At 37.9% G+C, this 21333-nt stretch overlaps 2 protein-coding genes across 2 annotated transcripts in view; one reads left to right on the top strand and one right to left on the bottom strand.

The window, feature by feature from the left end:
• The first annotated feature begins 1390 nt into the window (after positions 1-1390).
• On the top strand, positions 1391-3852 carry LOC134649253 (large ribosomal subunit protein uL16m). Its single transcript, XM_063503973.1, has 5 exons — positions 1391-1518; positions 1612-1689; positions 1808-1965; positions 2110-2352; positions 3587-3852. Exons 1-5 carry the CDS (start codon positions 1485-1487, stop codon positions 3800-3802), a joined length of 729 nt encoding a protein of 242 aa, XP_063360043.1. The 5' UTR covers positions 1391-1484; the 3' UTR covers positions 3803-3852.
• A 6476-nt stretch (positions 3853-10328) lies between these two features.
• LOC134648971 (transmembrane protein 132E) overlaps positions 10329-21333 on the bottom strand; it is a 135099-nt gene continuing 124094 nt past the window's right edge. The window contains 7 exon segments of the mRNA XM_063503641.1: positions 10329-11931; positions 12880-13028; positions 13805-13894; positions 14741-15009; positions 15981-16099; positions 18200-18293; positions 19981-20275. Of these exon segments, the coding sequence (XP_063359711.1) occupies positions 11671-11931; positions 12880-13028; positions 13805-13894; positions 14741-15009; positions 15981-16099; positions 18200-18293; positions 19981-20275 (1277 nt within the window). The 3' untranslated portion in view covers positions 10329-11670.

The raw sequence follows: 21333 nt of genomic DNA, 5'->3' as shown, positions 1-21333 counted from the left end.
AGTGTTGCCAGATGGTCACAAAAGTCACATTTTTCGTGACTTTTCGCCTTCTCGTGTGACATGTGCGTGACTTATGATTTTGGGGCAATTTTTGTGACTTTTGAAGATAGTCGATTTTTGGACAAGTTTAGTTTTGCAATTCGTATTATTTAGGAATGCTCCCAACCAAGCTTACTAAGCCCTTTAAATTTGACACTTTGCACTGACCCTTGACGATACATCAACAATCATGTTTATCACTAGGTCTTATCATAGTCATGGCAAAATGAGATTTGTTACCTTGACGTGACGGTGTTATATAGTTTGATAAGAGTTTTTTTTTGTGTAATGAATCATTAGTAATGATTCATTTCTTTTAGTCTGTATCTATACTACTCATTGTACTACATCAGTTATTGTGAGATTTTTGAGCGCTCTAAAACGATTAATTTTAGCCGGGGGTAAATTATTTACGCATATACTTTTTTATTTTCTTTTGATTAAAGATTCGCAGACAGGGAAATCGACACCACACTCGCGTTCGCGCTTTCACACCACGATTCACGCACATAGTCTGGAGGGGGCTTAAACAGTGTAAACTTTAAAAAAATTCTCTCGCACTGACTGACTGTGAATTGTATCTTGTTAGTAGTTTGTGGACTCATGTGACTGGGTTAAGTTTGGTAGATTAAGGCGTGTCCAGACGAAGACCATCCCCCGCCAATCCGACCAAACTATCCGATCAAACCAGGACGCGCGGACGCAAACACCAATTTGGCCAGTTTTATCAATTTAAATTTTATGGTGATATTTGACCGCTGTTAATTAAAAAATTCCCCTAACCGCGAAAACTAGCGTCACAAATTGGTATTCTTGCGTCCGTACTCCATTATATCGGTACTATCGGTCATAATCGGCGAGCCAAATTGGCGTTTGCGTCCGCACGTCCCGACCCAATCGGACAATTCAATCAGACCGTCGAAAAATTTTCCTCGTCTGGACAGGCCTAAACTATAGTCTGTCAAGCCATTTCATTAAGTAGAAAAAAGCGTCAAATTTAAAAAATTTAGGCGCGAAGGGTCTATCATCCCAAAGAGAATTTAATTTCGCGCCCTCTTCCACTGACAAAGTTATTTGACTGACTTTATAATAACTTATTATGGTAATTTTTTTTTCGTGTTGAAAACGAAAAAAAAATCAAGAAATAAAAAAAGGAACTTACAATTCATGAAATCGATCACATAAAATCATATAAGGTTAGTAGAATTTTTGTGTAATATATTATTTTCGGAATTTCTTCTATTAAAATCGATTTATCAACCCATACTATAAAAATGTGACTTAAGCAGCAAAAACGTGACTTTTAGGGAAACGAAACGTAACTTATGACTCCAGAGCCCTGGCAACACTGATATAACCAGTTTTGGTTGTTTTACCAGTAGAATAATCTATAAAAAGAAATACAACACAACATACAATATTTAATTTAGGTTTATAAAAATACCATGATTTCAAGACAAACATTCGGCCTTTCTATCGGTAAGAAAATATTCAATTGATTCCGAAGTTTAAAGCATACCAGTGACCAGTGAGTGCGACCGTTGCATATAAGATTTTTTTTTGTATTTTCAGGCCTTTTGCGTTCAAATGGACTTCAGTTAACGTGTGTAGCTGGGATAAAATACTTCCCGCCTCCCAAGAATTATGATGGTAGGCAACTTCACACTTGGCTTAAATACAGTACCTATACTCAATCAGTGTTTCAGTAATTTGGCAATATTGCTATTATTATAGCCTGTTAATTAACTCGCTTCTAATATATGTATAGATATCGAGATTCCTGAACGCCAGAGGCTGCGTCCTCTGGACAAGGTGCCTACATATCCTGCTAATTTGAAACCGCCAAAAATGCAGAAGAGGTTGCGATACATGCGTGGTCCTGAGCTCCTGCACAACACGCTACAGTTAAAGCAGTATGGTGTTATTGTAAGTATTTTTATCAATCATAGAATACTACATCACACTACAAGCACACTTTTGACATTGGCAAAATCTATACATTTGATGGAAGCCATTAAAAAAAAGAAGATCATAAACCTTTATGATAATAAAATGACGTGCTGGTTTCAGGCAACTGGTGGTGGTAGAATGCGTCATGAGCACTTTGAAATGGCTCGTCTTGTAGTAGCCCGTAAATTAGACATGAAGAGAATGTACGCTATTTGGCGCATTGACCCCCCGTGGCAACCAGTCACAAAAAAAGGCCAGGGGCAGAGAATGGGCGGTGGAAAAGGAGCAATTGATCATTATGTTACCCCTATCAAGGCTGGCAGAGTTATATTGGAGGTTGCCGGCAAATGTGAATATCAAGAGGTAATAATTTCAACACTTCTCTTTATCTCTACAAAAATCAGATAAGTCTAGACTACCTACTAGACTATTAGTTTGTTTAGAACAGGCTGGTTGCATTGGCAATTAGTTATTTATTTCTATAAATCTATTGAAATATGCCCTAAATATGAGCTGGCTTTCTCTAAATTACTGACCAAATTACAGAAGAAATGTTAAACTTTGTTAAAATACATGCAAGAGTGACCCAGCCTACCATAATCATGATGACAAGTGACTAGAACAACTTGACTTAAGCCCAGTCTCCATATCGCGCACCATCGAACACTGGCTCGCGCGGCAGCCGCGCGCAATGGACACCGGGCTGCCGCGCGAGCCAACTCGATGCGCCCGGTATCCATTGCGTGCGGCTGCCGCGCGAGTCAATGTTCGATGGTTTGCCGCGCGATATGGAGACGGGGCTTTACCCATTTGCACATTGCAATTCAACTTTAATTATGTTAAACAATTTTTCTACTCCCGTACTTTTATTTGTCATTTAAAGGGTTGTGCACACACCTTTAAACACCTTTAATATCAAATATCAACATTTATTCAGCAAATAGGCCACAAGGGCACTTTTACACGTCAATATGGAATTTACATACAGCAAAAAAAAACACATCAATAATTATAAAATACAACTAAGCCGTAAATATCAAATCAAACTAACATAGAGATGTATAAAGCCTCTAAATGTCGAATTACAAAAAACGCAATAACAATAGTATTGAAAAAAAAAAAATTAAATCTTATAGTTGTGAAGACAAGTCTTTAGTCTATTCCCCAAAAAAGTATTTGTGCATACACGCAGTATCTTTTTGCCACTTTTACGATACTTCGTGTAATCACAAAAAATATTGTATGAAATACATTGTTGCCAACCTAATTTTTATTGTCATCTCTGACAGATGAGTGAACCATAGACATGTTTTTTTCATTTCATTCATTCTTTTCCCGCCCGTACCCTCCATCTTTGCTACTTCTTGAATGAAAAATATTTGTTAAATTTACAATTTTATTTCAAAGTAAGTGCTTGGTCGTAGAAAAATTATTGTATGCAACGTTGTTAAACTGAATCAAAAAATACTCGTGGCGTCTTTATTAACAATTTGAGGCGAAGCCACTCACCTTTTTTGACCTCTCTTAAACAACGGTTGCATAAAATACTATTTTCGAGACCACTTCTAAGGCGAATGTTTTATTTCATTTTTTTTAGGTCTGGCAAATGTTGAAAATTGTGGCGGAAAGATTACCATTTCAAGCAGAAGCTGTGTCACAAGAAATCATGGAGAAGAAAGCAGATAATGAAAAGTGGCAAGAAGAAAACAATCAGAATAAGTACACTATGAAATATGTTATTCAAAATAATATGGGTGGATGCCACAGAATGCTTTCGCCGTTTGATCACTATTGGTATGGCAGGCATTTGTAGATATTTATGTATATTGTAATTAGTTCAAAATATAGTTGAATTTAAGTTGACAGTTGATTTTATTCCTAACAAACCTAAAAATAGTTGTTACCTAATTCAAATAATTACAAAAATTATAAGTAGCATTAAGGGTGTGTCAGGATATACTCGTAGTATCGCTACTAGTACAGGGTAGAAATGCGCGTAAAATGCCTAGCCTGAGGGGCCCTAATGACCAATAGAATTCGATCTTCCATTAATGAAGTTATGTTACGCCATTGGATTTTAGACATGTATAAACATAGAAGGTAGGATCCTATAGAAGTGGTATACGCGTGCCTCCGTGAGGGACACTTCCATACTAATTTACGGTGGGGAATAAAAAAAATGTGAGACTGTGACGAGGACAAACAATAATAGCGCTTTCGCTGCTACTCTTACTGAAAGATATATAAGACTATCCCGTTCTGTCAGTTATCCCCACAACTCATGCCCTATTCAGTTAACATACTAGATTCATGTGTATAAATATACTTGGTCAACCAGATCTTGACAGTAGAAAAAGGCGGCAAATTTTAAAAATGTAGGCGCGAAGGGATATCGTCCCATAGAAAATTTGAATTTCGCGCCTTTTTTTACTGACAAGATTTGGTTGACCAGCTATAAGTTCAGCGCCATCTAGTGATGTTTTTGATAGAGTTGCAAATAGTGACATACCTCAGTTACATGCCTAAAATCCTAAATGGATGTATTATGCTTCCACTGCACTTTTGAGCCCATGACAGCGGTCACGGCAGTCCAATTTTACGTTTCTGTGTTAGCAGTTACAGTTTTCATGCTCGAAAAATCTGAAACTCCTACACAGATACCGCGCCGATCCAAATATATTTCGATTGAACGTTAAATCGGATTGCTAAGGTTGAAATTCTATTGGCGCGTATGTAGTCGATAAATCGTACTATCCTAGAAAAGGTATAACAAATATGTGGCAGGAATTCAGCGTCGTGTGTAGATATTATTATTATTCTATAAGCAGGCAGGCAGTTGTGACAACTGATGTAATACTCTTTAATAATTCATTTTTATTTCTTAAATTCTTTGCAAATTATTTAAGAGACCGAAACCAATATGTTGACTATAAAGGCTTTATTTCAAACAGTTATCGAACACTTTCAGGAGTCAGTCAGGGCAGCAACTTGGGGCCATTAGGGTTTACTATTATGATCAACGATCTTCCGGACGTAGTACAAGAGGCTAATAGGGATGTTGACAATTTTTTGGAACTGGTTTTATTTTGTAGATAGACACGTAATAATTACAGAAAAAAAAATAAAAAAAAAATATATTCATTAATTTTGAATAAAAAAACATGTATAATAAGTTTCGTGTTTAAATTTCGCGCCTAAACGCTCCAAACTGTCACGTGACCTTGATGACGTAACGGCGTTTTATACAAACTGCTGTCAGTAATTTTTTTACATTCTTTATATGGCAACTGACAATTTTTTTTAAAGCCTTAACACACTACCGCATCGGTCAGCGACCTTCTTTCTCGCTCTAACTTATAGCTGCGTCCTTAACGCACCACCTTACACACTATCGATTCGTGCGCCGCACCGCACCAAGATCGCGTTTCGGTACGATAATCTGAGCGCCTACCGCGAACCACGTTCGAAGTGTTGCCTCTCTGTCGCACTTGTAAATTCGTACGTAAGTGTGACAGGGAGGTAACACGTCGAACGTGGTTCGCGGTAGGCCCTCTGTAGACACTTAGGCAGGTTTTATAACTTGTCTTTGGTGATTCCTCTGTGATTACGTCACGCGCTCCGATTGGCGTTTGCAGTCACGTGATACTGGGCATTATTTTAAATCATAGATGGTAGTATTTCTATAGATGTGGCCTACCGCGTGCCCCCGTAAGGGATAGACATAGATGACGTCACAAACCCGGGGATACCATATAGGTAAAAATTACCCCAATATTATCAAATATTGGGGTAATTTTAATCACGTTCGCGAGTAGTTCGCCTACGTAAGACGCAGCGATAAATAAAATATCAATGGGCCAATTTTTTTTTTTTTATGTAGAAAACAAACAGCCTTTTACAAATAAGTTTTACAAAAATTACTAAAAATAGGCCTAAAGTTTCATACGTTACTAAGTTGACTATTACAATGAAAAGTAAATAGGTTACTTAATTATAAATTACCAGTAGGTATAGTTGTGAGTACAACACGCAAATAAAGTAAGAAAACAATGCAAAATATTTACTTGAAACAATTTTTCAATTACTAGTAAACAAAATATGCCGAACTTTGTTCTTGAAAACGGACAAACTATGAACAAAAATGTCTATATGATTAAGCGATTCATTATACATATTAGCATACTGTGTGCCACAGGAAGAAATAGAAAAGGTAGGTTTTCGTAATATGCTTTGAGCATATCCGGCAGTTTTGCGTCAGTGCCCAGTTTCTCCTTCCGGTTGCTAAAATCCATTTAGCACGCGTGCCTGCATCTTGTGGAAATCTGGAGGTAATAAACGAAATATTCATTTTGTAATCTGTCACTCTTATTGCAAAATTAAGAATTAGTGCCTGCAGCATATCATAGAATTAGATTCTCTGAGTCGTGGCAAAACCCCCTATAACGTTAATATAATTTACATTCTAATTTAAACACAGTTCAATTTTATTGTTCGTATTTGTCCAGTTCAGCAAAATTATTTATAAAAATGTTATTAAAATACAAAATACCCGAATTTTGGGGTAATTGTATGCATCACGGGCTGGTATCCCTCGAATAATAGCAATGCGACTAAATTGAATACACGTTATTAAAAGGGTGACGGCTTACTGTCAATATGCGTACGTTATTTGGTCGGTTAATTTATCAGGAAATATTTATAGGTTAATTTTTTTACCCGAGTTATTATTTACTGTAAATGCTTTTTCTACTCAGATTTTAATTGATATAGATTGTAGGATGCTGTTACTAAGCATGATAATGTGACCGAAGTATAAAATACTGTATTTACCTGTGAAATGTTACGTTGTCCTGTTTTTGCCGGCAGTCACTTGTACAGCGCAAAACTGAGCAATTCACCATATTTGTTGAATTTTTAAGTACTACTACATGCACACGAAACACTGATTTCAATATTTTTCCTGATAATCTTTGCACTGTTCATATGTTTCACACCAATTTGACGTTTACGCATTGTTTGTATCCCACCATAAACTACGGTGGGGAATAAAAAAATATGAGACTGTGACAAAGACAAACAATAATAGCGCTTTTTCTGCTACTCCTAGTGAAAGATACATAAGACTATCCCGTCCTGTCAGTTATCCCCACCACTCATGCCATGCCCTCGTTTTAAATACTTTTGATTATTTTTAATTAATTTATTACGCATATTTACACTAGCAAAATATGATTTTCCGCGTTCTAATATTGCCTGCTATGGTAAAAACATAACATATTAAAGTCTATTTTTTTATTCCGTAGACTGAAATGACATTTCATAGTATGGGATGACACATGATGTTCATACTATGAAATGTCATTTCAGTCTACGGAATAAAAAAATAGACTTTATATATTCGCGATTCATGTCAACATCCCTATTGTCTATTATTTGCTGATGACATTAAACTGTTCCTAAAAATAAGTAATTCCGCTGATTGTAACAATTTACAAAATGACATACAGAGAATAGTTAACTGGAGCAATAAAAATAAATTGTATTTCAATTTGTCCAAATGCAGCGTGATGACATGCAGTAGGGCGATCTCTCCTGCATTATGATTATAACGTAGGGGGGCAACTGGCTACGCGAGTATCATCCGTCCGAGACCTAGGGAGTACTCGTTGAACCGGACTTGTCCTTCAGGACTCATGTTATAGGCATATGTTAACCACCAAGAATTTCCATAACACCACAGCAGTAAAGGCTCTATACAACGCCCTAGTTAGGAGTAGATTGGAAATTGGCGCACTTATATGGAATCCATACGAAAGTAAATATACGAGGGGTATTCAAAATATTCTCGGTATGAGAATGAAAACAAACAAGTACGAAAAGTTTGATATTTTTATTTTTCAATATACTCCCCCCCTATGTTCATACACTTAAAAGATCGATCAATTATTTTTTTTAATCCCTCGTAAAAATATTTTTTATCTTTCGTGTAAAAATGCTCCTCCACTGCCGCCTTCAATGCTTCATCGTCAGAAAATTTATTTCCACGCAGATCCTTTTTAAGATTGGGGAGCAAAAAGAAGTCGCTGGGGGCTAAGTCCGGACTATACGGTGGGTGAGTAACAGTTTTAAACCCACGTTCAACAATAGCTGCCTTGGCAATATGAGCAGTATGGACGGGGGCGTTGTCATGCAGAAGCAGAATACCTTTGGTTAACTTTCCTCGCCTCTTTTCTTTAATTACATCCTTTAATTGACGTAGAATGTTAGCGTAGTACTGTCCTGTGATATTTACACCTTTTTCTTTATAATCGATTAGTAATACTCCTTCACAATCCCAAAATATCGTGGCCATGACCTTGCCAGCTGAAGGGATGACCTTCAACTTCTTGGGATGAGCTGAACCCTTAATGTGCCACTGCATGGACTCTTGTTTACTCTCTGGGTCATAATGATGAACCCAGGTTTCATCTCCAGTAACTATTCTTTGCAGCACCTCATCAGGATTTTCACCGCACAGGTCAATAAAATCGGAACAACAAGCTACACGCATGTCTTTTTGAAGCCGAGTCAGCATTCGCGGAACCCATCTTGCACTTACTTTTGACATATTAAGATGGTCATGTATAATATCATGTACGGTACCAATAGAGAGATTGGTTACTTGTGCTATAGATTTTACCTTCACTCGACCATCTTCCAATATAAGTTTTTCCACTTTATCAATATTTTCTTGTGAAGTAGCTACTACAGGCCGGCCAGGTCTAGGGTCATCTTCAATACTCTCCCTTCCGCGTTTAAACTCGCTTGACCACTTTTGAATGGTAGATAAAGAACGAGCAGACTCACGGTAAACACAATCCATTTCCTCTTTTATGGTTTTTTGATTTTTACCCTGTTTTGTCAAGAATTTTATCACGCATCGATGTTCTAATTTAGTTAACATTGTCAATTCGCACAGGATGTTCATGTTTGTTCAGCAATTGCAGAAAAACAAAAGACTATCTCGGTTCGAATTATACTTTTTTTTAATGTCAATGAATAAACCTTAGCGGCCAGTAACGAAAGAAATTTTAGAAGAGGTCGTAAGATATCAATACTGAGAATATTTTGAACGCCCCTCGTATTACGCTAATTGAAAAAATACAGAATAAATTTCTTAGGCACCTTTATCTCAAGAGCTATGGGGTATATCCATTTTACCCGTTGATGTACCCAACACTTTTTGTCCTTGGTATGGTTGGGCACATCAAGTTAGAGGTGAGAAGAAATTTAGCACTGGCCACATATGTTTTTAAAGTATTAAGGGGGATAATTCACAACTCGGAAGTACTGGGTTCGCCTGTTGGCGCGCCCGACTGCGCGCACTAATTTACTTGCCAAGGCGCCCATTGTCAGGGCAACAGTAATATTGAACGAAGTGTCCGCCAAAATAGATATATTTAACTGCACTCTGAGTGAATTCACAAAGATAACAAGCCGGCAATTATGTTATCTGCCAAATATTTAGTTAGTCTGTTTTTCACTGTAATATTTTTAAGTGTGTTGTTAACTGTTAATTTTTTTGTCTTTATGTAATACATATCACGTATTGGATTACTCTGTAAAGTGGTATTGTATAGTTGATTATAAAATAAATAAATAAATAAAAAATATAAAAAATTCTCCCTGTCAATCTGCTTTGAGATGCGGGTGATACATCAACTGGTGGTAGGAAGGGCAAATTCGAAGCATTGAAACAAAGCATATTCAATAATGGTTTATTAAATTTGACATTTTATGAAAGGATTTTGTGACAAGCCTCAGTTTGCATACATGTATATAAACCTTGGTAGCAATAATTTATATAAACTTCTTTTATATATTATGGAAAAAACTCAACAAAAAAACAAATGTCTTTATAGTAACAAATACTACGGCACAAAATACTTTCTGCGACTCATCCCTAACCTAACGTCAAAAGCCAAACAACACATTTATCCATAGTCGAGAGATTATCATGGTATACAATTATTTAGTAATGTAGGTATAGGAGTGTGTACGTTTAAGCTAACTGGAGACATGTAGGTAGTTGTACAGTAAATAAATTTAAGTTACATACATGTAACCTCAATTATTTCGTACTTAATAGCCTTTTGATATTAACAGCAACTTCTACTTTATTAGGGTCACAAATTACACAATTACAAACTGAAAACATTTACTATTCTTTGTAGCAGAGTAATAAGTTGTAATAGGATGTAAGTAAATATATCCTTGAACTATGTGTATCCTTAATAATAGCATATCAATTTGTGGGTAGGAGGTGTTAAGTACATTTTAATTAGCCAGGAATATTTATTATTTTTAGCCCTTATATGTGGACCAACACCCTATTACATCTCTGTACTCTCTGTATCTAGATATTACTGCAACAGACATTAAACACTTTTTTATAATATTGTGTGCAACTCTACTCTTTCCAATATCCAAGCGACTCTACCTTATTTATCTATTTCTGCTTCGATACCTCAACGCAAGTACCTATAAATTATATAACGTCATAACAATATTTACAAAGCCTAAAGAACTAACTTACAAGTAAATGCAAATTTACATCTTCAATAAATATAGTGTTTACAATATTGTACAAGCGCTAGTTTATATATATGATATGGCTTTTTATTTATAAAATCAACTGCCAAAACAATCCCTAGCAGTCATTTTAGGTATATTATCACAAGTCCATGTTATTAGTTGGTTTTACTTGCGTGACTAAAATGTTATCATGGACTCTAATTTGTAGTGACTTAGCTTATACATTTCAAAACATCGAATGCTTATGCAACAATTTATGATATAAACCAGTCATGATGTTCAATTTATAGTACCTAAGTATGTTGGTGGCAGTAGTTGCAATGATATTTATTCATAATCAATTACGTACTCCGTGTACAATCTAGGAATGTTGTCACGCAATATAAAGTTATAGAATGATGTTAATAAAGAACGATTGTAAAATACTCGAGCTTTTCTTTTCAATGAGCCTGCTCTGAGCTTGTACAAGCACTCTATACCAGCTACAATATATTTGACTAGTTCTGTGTCTTACGCTATTATAGTCTTATTAAACTAGGAATAATTCCCTAAACACTGGCAATATGCAGTCTTAAAATCTATTTCACCTCCGTGATAAACAAGGTAGTATTTAAAAATGAGGTCTAACAAAAACTAGGTACGTCTGCAACTCAACTGGGGTAAAACAAATAATTAACAATTCGTTGAACTTGCACGCAGAGTCGGTTCTAATATTTAGCTAAGCTAAGCTATAAGTTATTAGACAAAGTGAGGTAGCGTCATTACCTACTAGTGGAAAATATTTACAGTCCTAAGTCTTTGCACTTAGATAATAAATAGTGACATAGGCTCGTCTCAAGCTCATGAATATAAGTTAAATATCTCTTGCGTATCTATTAGCCTGTTACGGAGATTACCAACACAAATCGTTACATTCTATTTTAACATACGAGTATTAATTAACTACATGCACACAATAGACACTATTACTTAATTATGTGCAGCTTTGTATATGACTAGAGTAAATACGTTTAACGGTATAGTTACAATCGTAGGTAAAGTTGCTTTTTCGATCACTGCAAGGATCCACTTGTCCACTGTTGAGGATAATACGATGACTGAACAACATTATTCGTACGATTCGCTCAAGTGCTCCAATAAGAATTTCAACTGGGTTTTCATGAAATTATTTTTGTGCGCGATGGATTCGCATAGCATTTGAGTGGGCGCGGCCACACCGCCGGCGCCGTTGTTGTTCCCAGAGTCTATGGTACTATCCTCGGGCGCTTTCAGTGCGGCGATGGGGGCTTTGCTGATATGCTGATAATTAAACGTAGACAATACCGTCCGGATCTTTGCAATGATCTGCTCTACTCAGGCGTTTGATTCCTGCGAAAAATTTGAAAATAGTCATAAGTCAGAATTTTGCAGCGGTACAAATGTATATCATTCAAGTGTACACTACTTTCTATACTAGTGAGATATCATTTACATTCACAAAACAAAAACGCTAGGGGAAAACGGTGAGGAGGCTTCGTCTAACAGATTGCTGCAGGAGTGTGATGATATGAAGTATTATCAAATGAATCGCATATATTTAAAGTTCCTTATTTAGTAATACTGCACGGAATTATCATTAGTAATATTCGTATAAAATGTAAGTACTCATATAAAATACTACGTTAAAGTCGTTTTAAATGCATCAAAATTTAGGCTCTATGTCATAAGAGAGTACGAACGTACACCGAATATCGAAACGCTAAGTACAGATTAATGATACGCTCTGCTCGTGGCGGGAGCGTCGAGAAGCGAGAGCAACATCTAGTCTAGAAGCGGGTGGGACCACAAAATAGATACAGTACAGAAGTCAATCACATGTATGTACTTCACTTTTCATACCTACGCTCGGCGGTCGCTCTAGGGTTGTCAACTATGATTTATGCACAAAAAACTATCGTGGTAGTGGCACTCGTATCTGGTAGTGACCGGGGCGGGGTGCTTACCTACCTACCTAACTGTTCTGTTTAACGTTAAAACGAACCATTGAAATACAAGCAGATACCTACTTACCTCTCTGAAACCACTGGTAGCTTAAAAAACGACAATTCACCGTCCACTGAATAGTCATAATAACTTATTTTTTGTTTCTCCATAATTGCACAAAAAAGTTTACAGACGCGTGTCTCAAGCGGTTGACACTCGCGCTCGCACTGGTCCCAACCGGTCCGAGATATCGTGTCTGTGAGCAGTGTCTATGTGTGCGTTGCTCGAGCGCACTTTGTATGTAGATTGATTTCTGTACTGTATCTGTTTTGTGGTGGGACGGTGTGTTTATACCTTGAGGTTGTGGAAATAGTGCATGATCTGATCGTAGTCCATCTGCAGGTCGTCGAGCCCCAGCGCCTCTGCGCCCGCCCCCGCGCCCGAGCGCGAGTACATCGGGTTGCCGACTATCGTCGCGCGTTTCACTTCTGGGGAACCGCTTCCTATTAAGAGCCAACAGGAGCTAAGATTAAAATATTTTAGGTAAATATACCCATCTCGCTAACGGAAGCGGCTCCTAAAACTAGTGCTATAAGGACAAGGCGAAAAATCCTGCGTAAAAATATCAAAAATCGAGGTTTCGTACTCGACTGTTTCCTCCTCCAAAACTTAACCAATCGTAACCAAATTTGGAAATCTAAATGATTATGACATTATCTGTGTCGGGCCGTTTTGATTTTTTGACTAATTGATGTCAGTTTTGAATAGCACGCCTCTCATTGCGGCATAGTCAATTAGGCCATTTTGGCCATTTTTGAAGGGCTCTAGCGCCTTAAAAAACAAAAATATCAAAAAAAGCAAAACGGTTCGACACAGATATTTACAATATTAATCTGTGTTGAAAAAATCATTGCTCTAGCTTCAAAACCGACGGAGGAAACAGTCGAGTACGTTTGTATGGAGAAATGACCACTCCTGTTGGCTCTTAATACCAAAATTGTCAGTATCTCGCCTCCCGTGTTATCAGGGGGATATCACTCCGCAGATCGTGTACGTTCGGCTGTCCGGTTGCTCGTAGGTAGAACTCCTATGTAGCAAGCGCACACGAAAGAGCACGAGTTGCGTCGTTGATTCGGGTAGGTATTGCCGCGTAATATCGAGTTTCTTAGACAGTGATTCTTCTATACGTAAGCGCTAATATATATTCTGTAGTTTTATCATGGATTCTTCACAAGCTAATCTGAAGTTTCAACGAAGGGAACATCTCTGTAGGATTTACCTTTGTTTTGATTAGCAGCTTCCACAAAGTCACCTTTGACGTTTGATTCTTTGGATCGGTTCTTATGCCTCATCTGGACTTCTGGCAGACCTGCAACGAAACGAATTCGGTAAACTCAATTCGTGAAAACTATATGCATTCTTAAGAAGTGGAAGATACCTTTTTATTTTTTCCATAATTACTTTTAACGGATGAAAATGTAGATAAGGAATGGGCACACAATCCCAGAGGTAAAGGAATTGAATTTACTTTTCGCCAGAGATGTTTATGGTACAAAGGACAAAACCATCCTGTCCATTTCAAAAATGTCATGGTTATATTTCTCATTATTTTCAATTACTGTTAGGAAACATATTTGAAAGACACTCAAAAAGTTACGCGGGAGACAGAAAAGAGTAGGTATACCTTTGTCTATAAATTATAGCTGGTCAACCAAATCTTGTCAGTAAAAAAAGGCGCGAAATTCAAATTTTCTATGGGACGATATCTCTTCGCGCCTACTATTTTCAAATTTGCCGCCTTTCACTACTGTCAAGATCTGGTTGACCAAGTATAAATGAGATGCTTGATTTTTTTTAATTTTCACGCGAGCAATGCATTTATCAGATCCAGACGCAACTTTAGAAATAAGGGCTCATTTAGACGGCGCGCGAACTCGCATACGATTTTAGTTACAATATCTGGGTGAAAACATATAATAACTCGGAAATGCGCGTTTTCCCAGAGATAAGACCTAGCTAGATCGATTTTTCGCCCCCGAAAACCCCCACATACCAAATTTCATCGAAATCGTTAGAGCCGTTTCCGAGATCCCCGAAATATATATATATATAAATAAATAAATAAACAAGAATTGCTCGTTTAAAGGTATTAGATTACGGACCATGGAGGTTACATCAATTCAGCCGACCGATCAAATGACGGCGTGAAACTTACCGATCCCAGAGTCATGCATGTAGTCGGGGCTCGGCGGCTTGGCGAATGTGCGGCCTCTGTCGAGCCCCACGATCTCCCGGTAGTCCTTGTTCTCCAGCACGAGCGGGGCGTCGTTGTCGAACTCGAACAGCCGCGCGCACTCCTCCTTGCTCAGCTTCTCTACGGCGTTGTCGTCTAAATCGTGGGGGAGGGGGTTCAAGTCGCTTTTGTAGTTTTTCATGTCTCGGCTCGAAATGTACGGGGCGTCGGTTTTGTTTAGATCAATAATTCTGGAAAAAGTTTAAGCGGGTTAGTGAGATCTAATCACAGACAAGACATCCTCTAAGTCTACGCTCACCCAGTCCCTCGCTCGCTCAGTCGAGCATAGTAACGCTACCCCCTCTGCCACTCATACGGTAGATTTACTCCATCTTCGAGTCAATCCCGTGCCGTGATTGGTCCGTATCTTTGAACGAACCAATCACGGCACGGGATTCGCTCACCTCGTCCCCCCGCACCCCCGTATTTTTGGCAGCATCGGTTTCATGAAATAATTGCTCTAAACTCAGTCTAGAGGATTCCTAGTCTATGGATCTAATAAAGTCAAGATTTAAGGGTCCCTTTAGATTTACATATTAGAATCATGAGAGAAATTCGCAGAAAATTATTTGAGCATAATGTAAACTGTTATCTTACACATTACCTATTTTTAACATTGAAACGTAAAATTAGACTGGCCTGGACGAAGTCATAAAACGAGAGTATGTACTTTAGTAGATAGGTACTAAACTATCGGACACAGTAATATTTATTTATTAACAAGCTTTTATTAGGTCGACCTGTATGTAACTATGTAATGGAATCTAAGGTAACTAATTTAACCATCTTCCAAGGATCGTAGCGTCATGAAAATTGGCAGCTGTATGTAGTTCTGATGACAATACAATAATATGGTACTGTCGAACTGATCTGATAATGGAGACAGGAGGTGGCCATAGGAGCTCTGTGATGAAACAACGCAACCTAATTGTGTTAGGGGTTTTTAGAATTGTCTCGATGAGTATTAGTTGTCTGTCGTAACAAAAGTACAGTCAGCGATAAAAGCTTGTACCAAAAATGAAAATTTTGCCAAAAACTTTTATTTCTTTGTTTATTTAAACTTTATTGCACATAAAATAATCTGGTACAAACTCAACTGGTCAAACAAGTGAACTGGGCCAAAAAGAGATGTTTTTTAGGTGGAATATGTAAGCAATCTTACCGGTCTGGGCGGCGGGCATTTTCCGGAGATCGTCGGGCATCGTGTTCTCGTTCGTGCCTCTTGTGGTGGTTCCGGGAGTGGCTCCGGCGAGTGGGCGGCATGACGGCTTCCGGCAATACCTGGTGGTGCAATAAGGATCCTTATTACCTGGGCTATAAGCGCGAAAATCGCAGTTCGCAAATTGCGGCCATTTTTCTCTATCACTCCAATAGGGAGTATTACTGTAATGTTTTGCCGCCAGAGTGCAGCACTAGCGCCTTTAGTAAACCATATACATTTTAGTAACTTATAGGTACATACTGTACCTTAAACCGTTTTTGACAAGTTTTCACAGACAATCAAATATGACATTGATGAGCGTTTTCCAAAAAAGCGGCCAAGTGCGAGTCGGACTCGCCCATGAAGGGTTCCGTATTTAGGCGATTTATGACGTATAAAAAAAAAACTACTTACTAGATCTCGTTCAAACCAATTTTCGGTGGAAGTTTGCATGGTAATGTACATCATATATTTTTTTTAGTTTTATCATTCTCTTATTTTAGAAGTTACAGGGGGGGGGACACACATTTTACCACTTTGGAAGTGTCTCTCGCGCAAACTATTCAGTTTAGAAAAAAATGATATTAGAAACCTCAATATCATTTTTGAAGACCTATCCATAGATACCCCACACGTATGGGTTTGATGAAAAAAAAATTTTTGAGTTTCAGTTCGAAGTATGGGGAACCCCAAAAATTTATTGTTTTTTTTCTATTTTTGTGTGAAAATCTTAATGCGGTTCACAGAATACATCTACTTACCAAGTTTCAACAGTATAGTTCTTATAGTTTCGGAGAAAAGTGGCTGTGACATACGGACGGACAGACGGACAGACGGACAGACGGACAGACAGACAGACATGACGAATCTATAAGGGTTCCGTTTTTTGCCATTTGGCTACGGAACCCTAAAAAGTGTACATTTCATTCATATCTTCAAAATATTGACTTCTTGGGCTCATTTTACTCAGAATCATTTGTACATTCACGCCTCATACATGAAAAAATGTGTCCCAAAATTTTGTATGAAAAATATTTTTTCCAGTGCGTCACGTTCATACAAAACAAAAAAATTTTCATACAAGAATGTGACGATCTGGAAAGGAAATCTTTGGACACATTTTTTTATGTATGAGGCGTGAATGTACAAATGATTCTGAGTAAAATGAGCCCAAGAAGTCAATATTTTGAAGACATGAATGAAATATACACTTTTTTTGGAAAACGCTCTGATACATCAAGGCGGTTTGTTTACAAAGGGTCTACCGGGAAACGCGAAATCGAAACTCTGCTATCTGCCTCTTTATCGCTCGAATGGGCAAGAGTGATAGAGAGGTTAGATAACAAAATTTCGACTCTCGTTTGCGGTAGACCCTTAGATTGTGACTTATTGTGGGAGTGGCGCCCTCTATGCAGAGTTTCGCGTATTCCCCTATTACGCCTTCATTGGAGTAAAAGAGAAAGATCCCCGCAATTTGCGATTTTTCCTTTTCGCGGTAGCCCCTCTGCTTCCCAAACATTACAAAAATGTTGAGCAAAAATTACATACAGTGTTTAAACTTAAGTATTGTGCTGGCATCTGCAATCACGATACCATTTAGTCACTTTGCCAATAAAATGCTTTGGTGAATTATAATACCACTGAGCTTACAATTTGTAGTTTACAATGATGAAGTGCTAATGCTAAAGTGCTCATCATTTTCGTTTGTCGTCTGTGTTTTTAAGTAGGCAGTATACGTAGGTAATTGTTGATTCGTTCAGCAAGCAATAAAAATGGCGTTCCAGAGCAGTGGCCGTGAATGTTTTGCTTTGACTTAGACTTAAATGTGCACCAATTTTGGTGAGGTGCAAAAAAAATAATCAGATAAAAATTCAGTAATCGTTTTAATCGGACTCATAGTTACCATACATGTGTTAGGTGTGTGATTGTGAAAATGTCAAGCTAGTTACCAATTCCTGATTACACTCGGCCACTTATTTAAAACACCATTTTGAGTTAAAAGCATTTATAGCTGGTCAACCAAATCTTGTCAGTAAAATAAGGCGCGAAATTAAAATTTTCTATGGGACGATATCTCTTCGCGCCTACATTTTTCAAATTTGCCGCCTTTTTCTACTGTCAAGATCTGGTTGACCAAGTATAGGTATTCGCATAGCATAAAAAAGAAAGTAGGCGCTTACTTTATGGTTATTTCTCAGCGGGACAGGTACCTGGGGTTGCGGGGTGGAGGCGTTCCGGTGCGGCGGCACGGGCGGCCGGTATTCTCCGTCCGTGCTGGAGATCAACAAGGGAATCGTTTAATGCTATCATTTGTAACCAAGCACGAAGAGTTCCTTGACTCGCCTTTTCCTATCTTTATCGTACGCGCATAAATATGTATATTGCGTTCCCGCTCGCGCAGTGGCACTGACCGCCGCCATCATGTACGGGACAGCAACATAAATACGCGCGTGTGATAGAGATAGGAAATAGGTTAATGGACGAAATTCTTCGTGCTTAGCGTGCTTACTGTAAACTACAAGCCCAGTGTTTAAAAGCCCAGTGTTGGAACTTTTGGTCACAAAGCGACACGACACGACATAATTGACCGGCATGGGTCTGGACAAGATACGTGTCAACGTGGGAGGTTTAGGTACTACACATATACCCAAAATTTTTCTAAAATTTTCGTCTTTCTAATAACAGAATGTTTATTTACTCGCGAACCTTTGCTCTATTTGCTTTAGGGCCACTTGCACCATCCCTCTAACCCAAGGTTAAGCGGTTAAAACGTTAACTTAGTCTCAAATTGTACTGGTAACCATGGTAACTCCAGGTTTAACCGGTTAACCCGGGTTTAGTGGAATGGTGCAAGTGGCGCTTAGATGCATAACAAGGACTACATTTCTAGGGTTTCTAGTTGAATTCTGCTATTAACTAGTTGGTTTCACCTATTACAAAAACATACATTACCTACATTCCTTTAATGACATTTAATTAATTATTTTACTCCCTCGATCTCTTTTATTTAATGTAATGTGTTATAGATTTAAATCGAATGTACTCATAATAATCATTTCACTTATTTCTTCGAAAAATGCATGTTGTTAGCTATTAAGAAATGTAATTCCAATTAGCGCGTAAGGTTTAACTGTAAGTGTTAATTGTATGCAACAAATAAACAAATAAACATTGTAAAAAAATGATTCATACACTAGAGAAATAGAATGGTTCTCTAAACGCAGACTACAACTAATCATATCATATCACAAACAAGCATAGGATTTCACTAAGTGTGAGCGAACAGTTAAAAACTAATCAGCATTTCAGGAGGCGCGTATATAAACCGCAAAATTAATTTAGCGCCTAGCTAAAACTACGGGGTTGATATGCGGACCTAGCACAACTGTTGACATAGTTGACACTAATGACTATAGACTCTTGCGACTTTGTCAAGAACCCTACTCTTTATAATTAATTAATAATGTGATAGCGTGAAAAATATGCCATCGCGCGTTGCACGTCATCGTCAGTTGTGCTTAGACCGCTTTGCTTTATCGGTTTAGCCTATGTAATTATGTAGGCTAAATATAATAACAGCACACAAGAGTCACACGAAACCGTCGCCAAAACCCCGCTCCTCTAATTTATTTTTATTACAATTTCTAGATATATGATACTTGAATATTCAAGTCAAATTCGAATTTAAACTGTTGTGAGACATACTAACACTGAATAATTTTACGGCTTAGACTCACTTGTTTTAAGTCACTCGCGCGAACATGTTTGACATGACAAGTGAGTCTAAACCGTTAAATTATTCAAGTCAAATTTCATGTTATTTTAAAATGAGAGCGTAACTTCAATTGTATATGGCGGCGTCTTGTCCCTTAACTAACCATTGTTAGACCTTATATTGTTTCAATAAGGTTTTCGCATAGCTAACTTTATTAACGACACGATAGTTGTTACTCATACTCACTGCCAATGCCCGTCTCCAGAATGATGCCTCGCATGCCTCGCCGGTTTCTTGCAGTACGTGGTCGAGTCGATCGGTCGCTCGCGCCGCTCGTTCTGCGACGGTAGTTCTATCGAGTTAGGGTTGTCGAAGCTCGTGACCATCAGGTTGCCGTTGTCGCGGATGGCGTCGTCCGGGTCGACGTAGTTGTAGTTGAGCGGGTTGGCGGTGATGCGCATTTCGGTGGTCCCGTTGTCGGGTTGGGTGGAGTTGCGGTTGGTGGAGTGGCGGTTGCCGTTGCGTTCGATGGTTGCGCGGCCTGGAATTTGTACATAGTTTTTTTTAGTATATTTAAAACTATAGTCTTCCAAGCTTTAATTTAATATGAAGTGTCTTAATAAGCGAGTTAGCAGGCCAAGAGCTTTACGAGTGAGACACGCTTTTACGCGAGCCGAATGGTCGGAGGGCGAGTCCCCTAGGGACTTTAGCGAGCCCTTTATAAGACTAAAGATTTGATGACTATGATAAACTTCAATACTACTGCCAATAACGCCACAGTATTTAGAACAGTCCTCAATTAATACGTGACGTTATCTATGAAAAGGGACCTTATTGTCGATGGCGGTCACGACATTATTAACGGTTCTCCGATATAAATAACGTAATGGACCCTATAATGGACGTGGAACCGGTAATGGGACATAAAACCACAAATCCTCTAAAATAAGTATGTAAAAGTAGTTTATAAACACTGGCAATATTTAACCATAAATAAGAGTCATATTAGAGCTGTTTAAGTTTGACTTTTTATTAATTTCGGTTACTTTTTAAGAAATTGGCGCCAACCCAAAAGTTGCCGTGTCACTGAAAAAATTACCAGTAAGAATTCTTAACAACTTCGCTAAGAGAGGTGAGTTCATATTTTAAATTGTAATTAAATATTTCTTGCTGTAAACTAGAATGTGTTTTGTTAATTGCATTTACCATGAGATAAGGTATACAACACACTATGTTGTGACTCTAGATATGTATAAAAAATAGTGGTATTTTGCCCAATCCCATTATAGGAGCTGTAAAACTGCATACCTCCTATGATGGGACAATTTACATAATGATGCTTGCCATGGCGTAATTTCATGTTTAAACAATACAGAAGTATAATGTAGTTACGAACTATGTCAGGAGATCTCCTCGGACCAGATCTTATGATGGAGACAGGAGGTGGCCATAGGAACTCTGTGATAAACGCAACCTAATTGTGTTTGTGTTTGTTAGAATTGTCTCGATGAGTATTAGTTGGCTGTCGAAAGAAAAATACATTCTTACATAAAAGCTTAAAATACCAAAAATGACTAATAACTAGTTTTTTGCCAAAAA

The sequence above is a fragment of the Cydia amplana genome, chromosome 6 (genome assembly GCF_948474715.1).
Source record: "Cydia amplana chromosome 6, ilCydAmpl1.1, whole genome shotgun sequence".
Lineage (NCBI taxonomy): Eukaryota > Metazoa > Arthropoda > Insecta > Lepidoptera > Tortricidae > Cydia > Cydia amplana.
The sequence above is the reverse complement of the archived record's forward strand: the minus strand, read 5'-3'. Positions and strand labels throughout refer to the sequence as shown.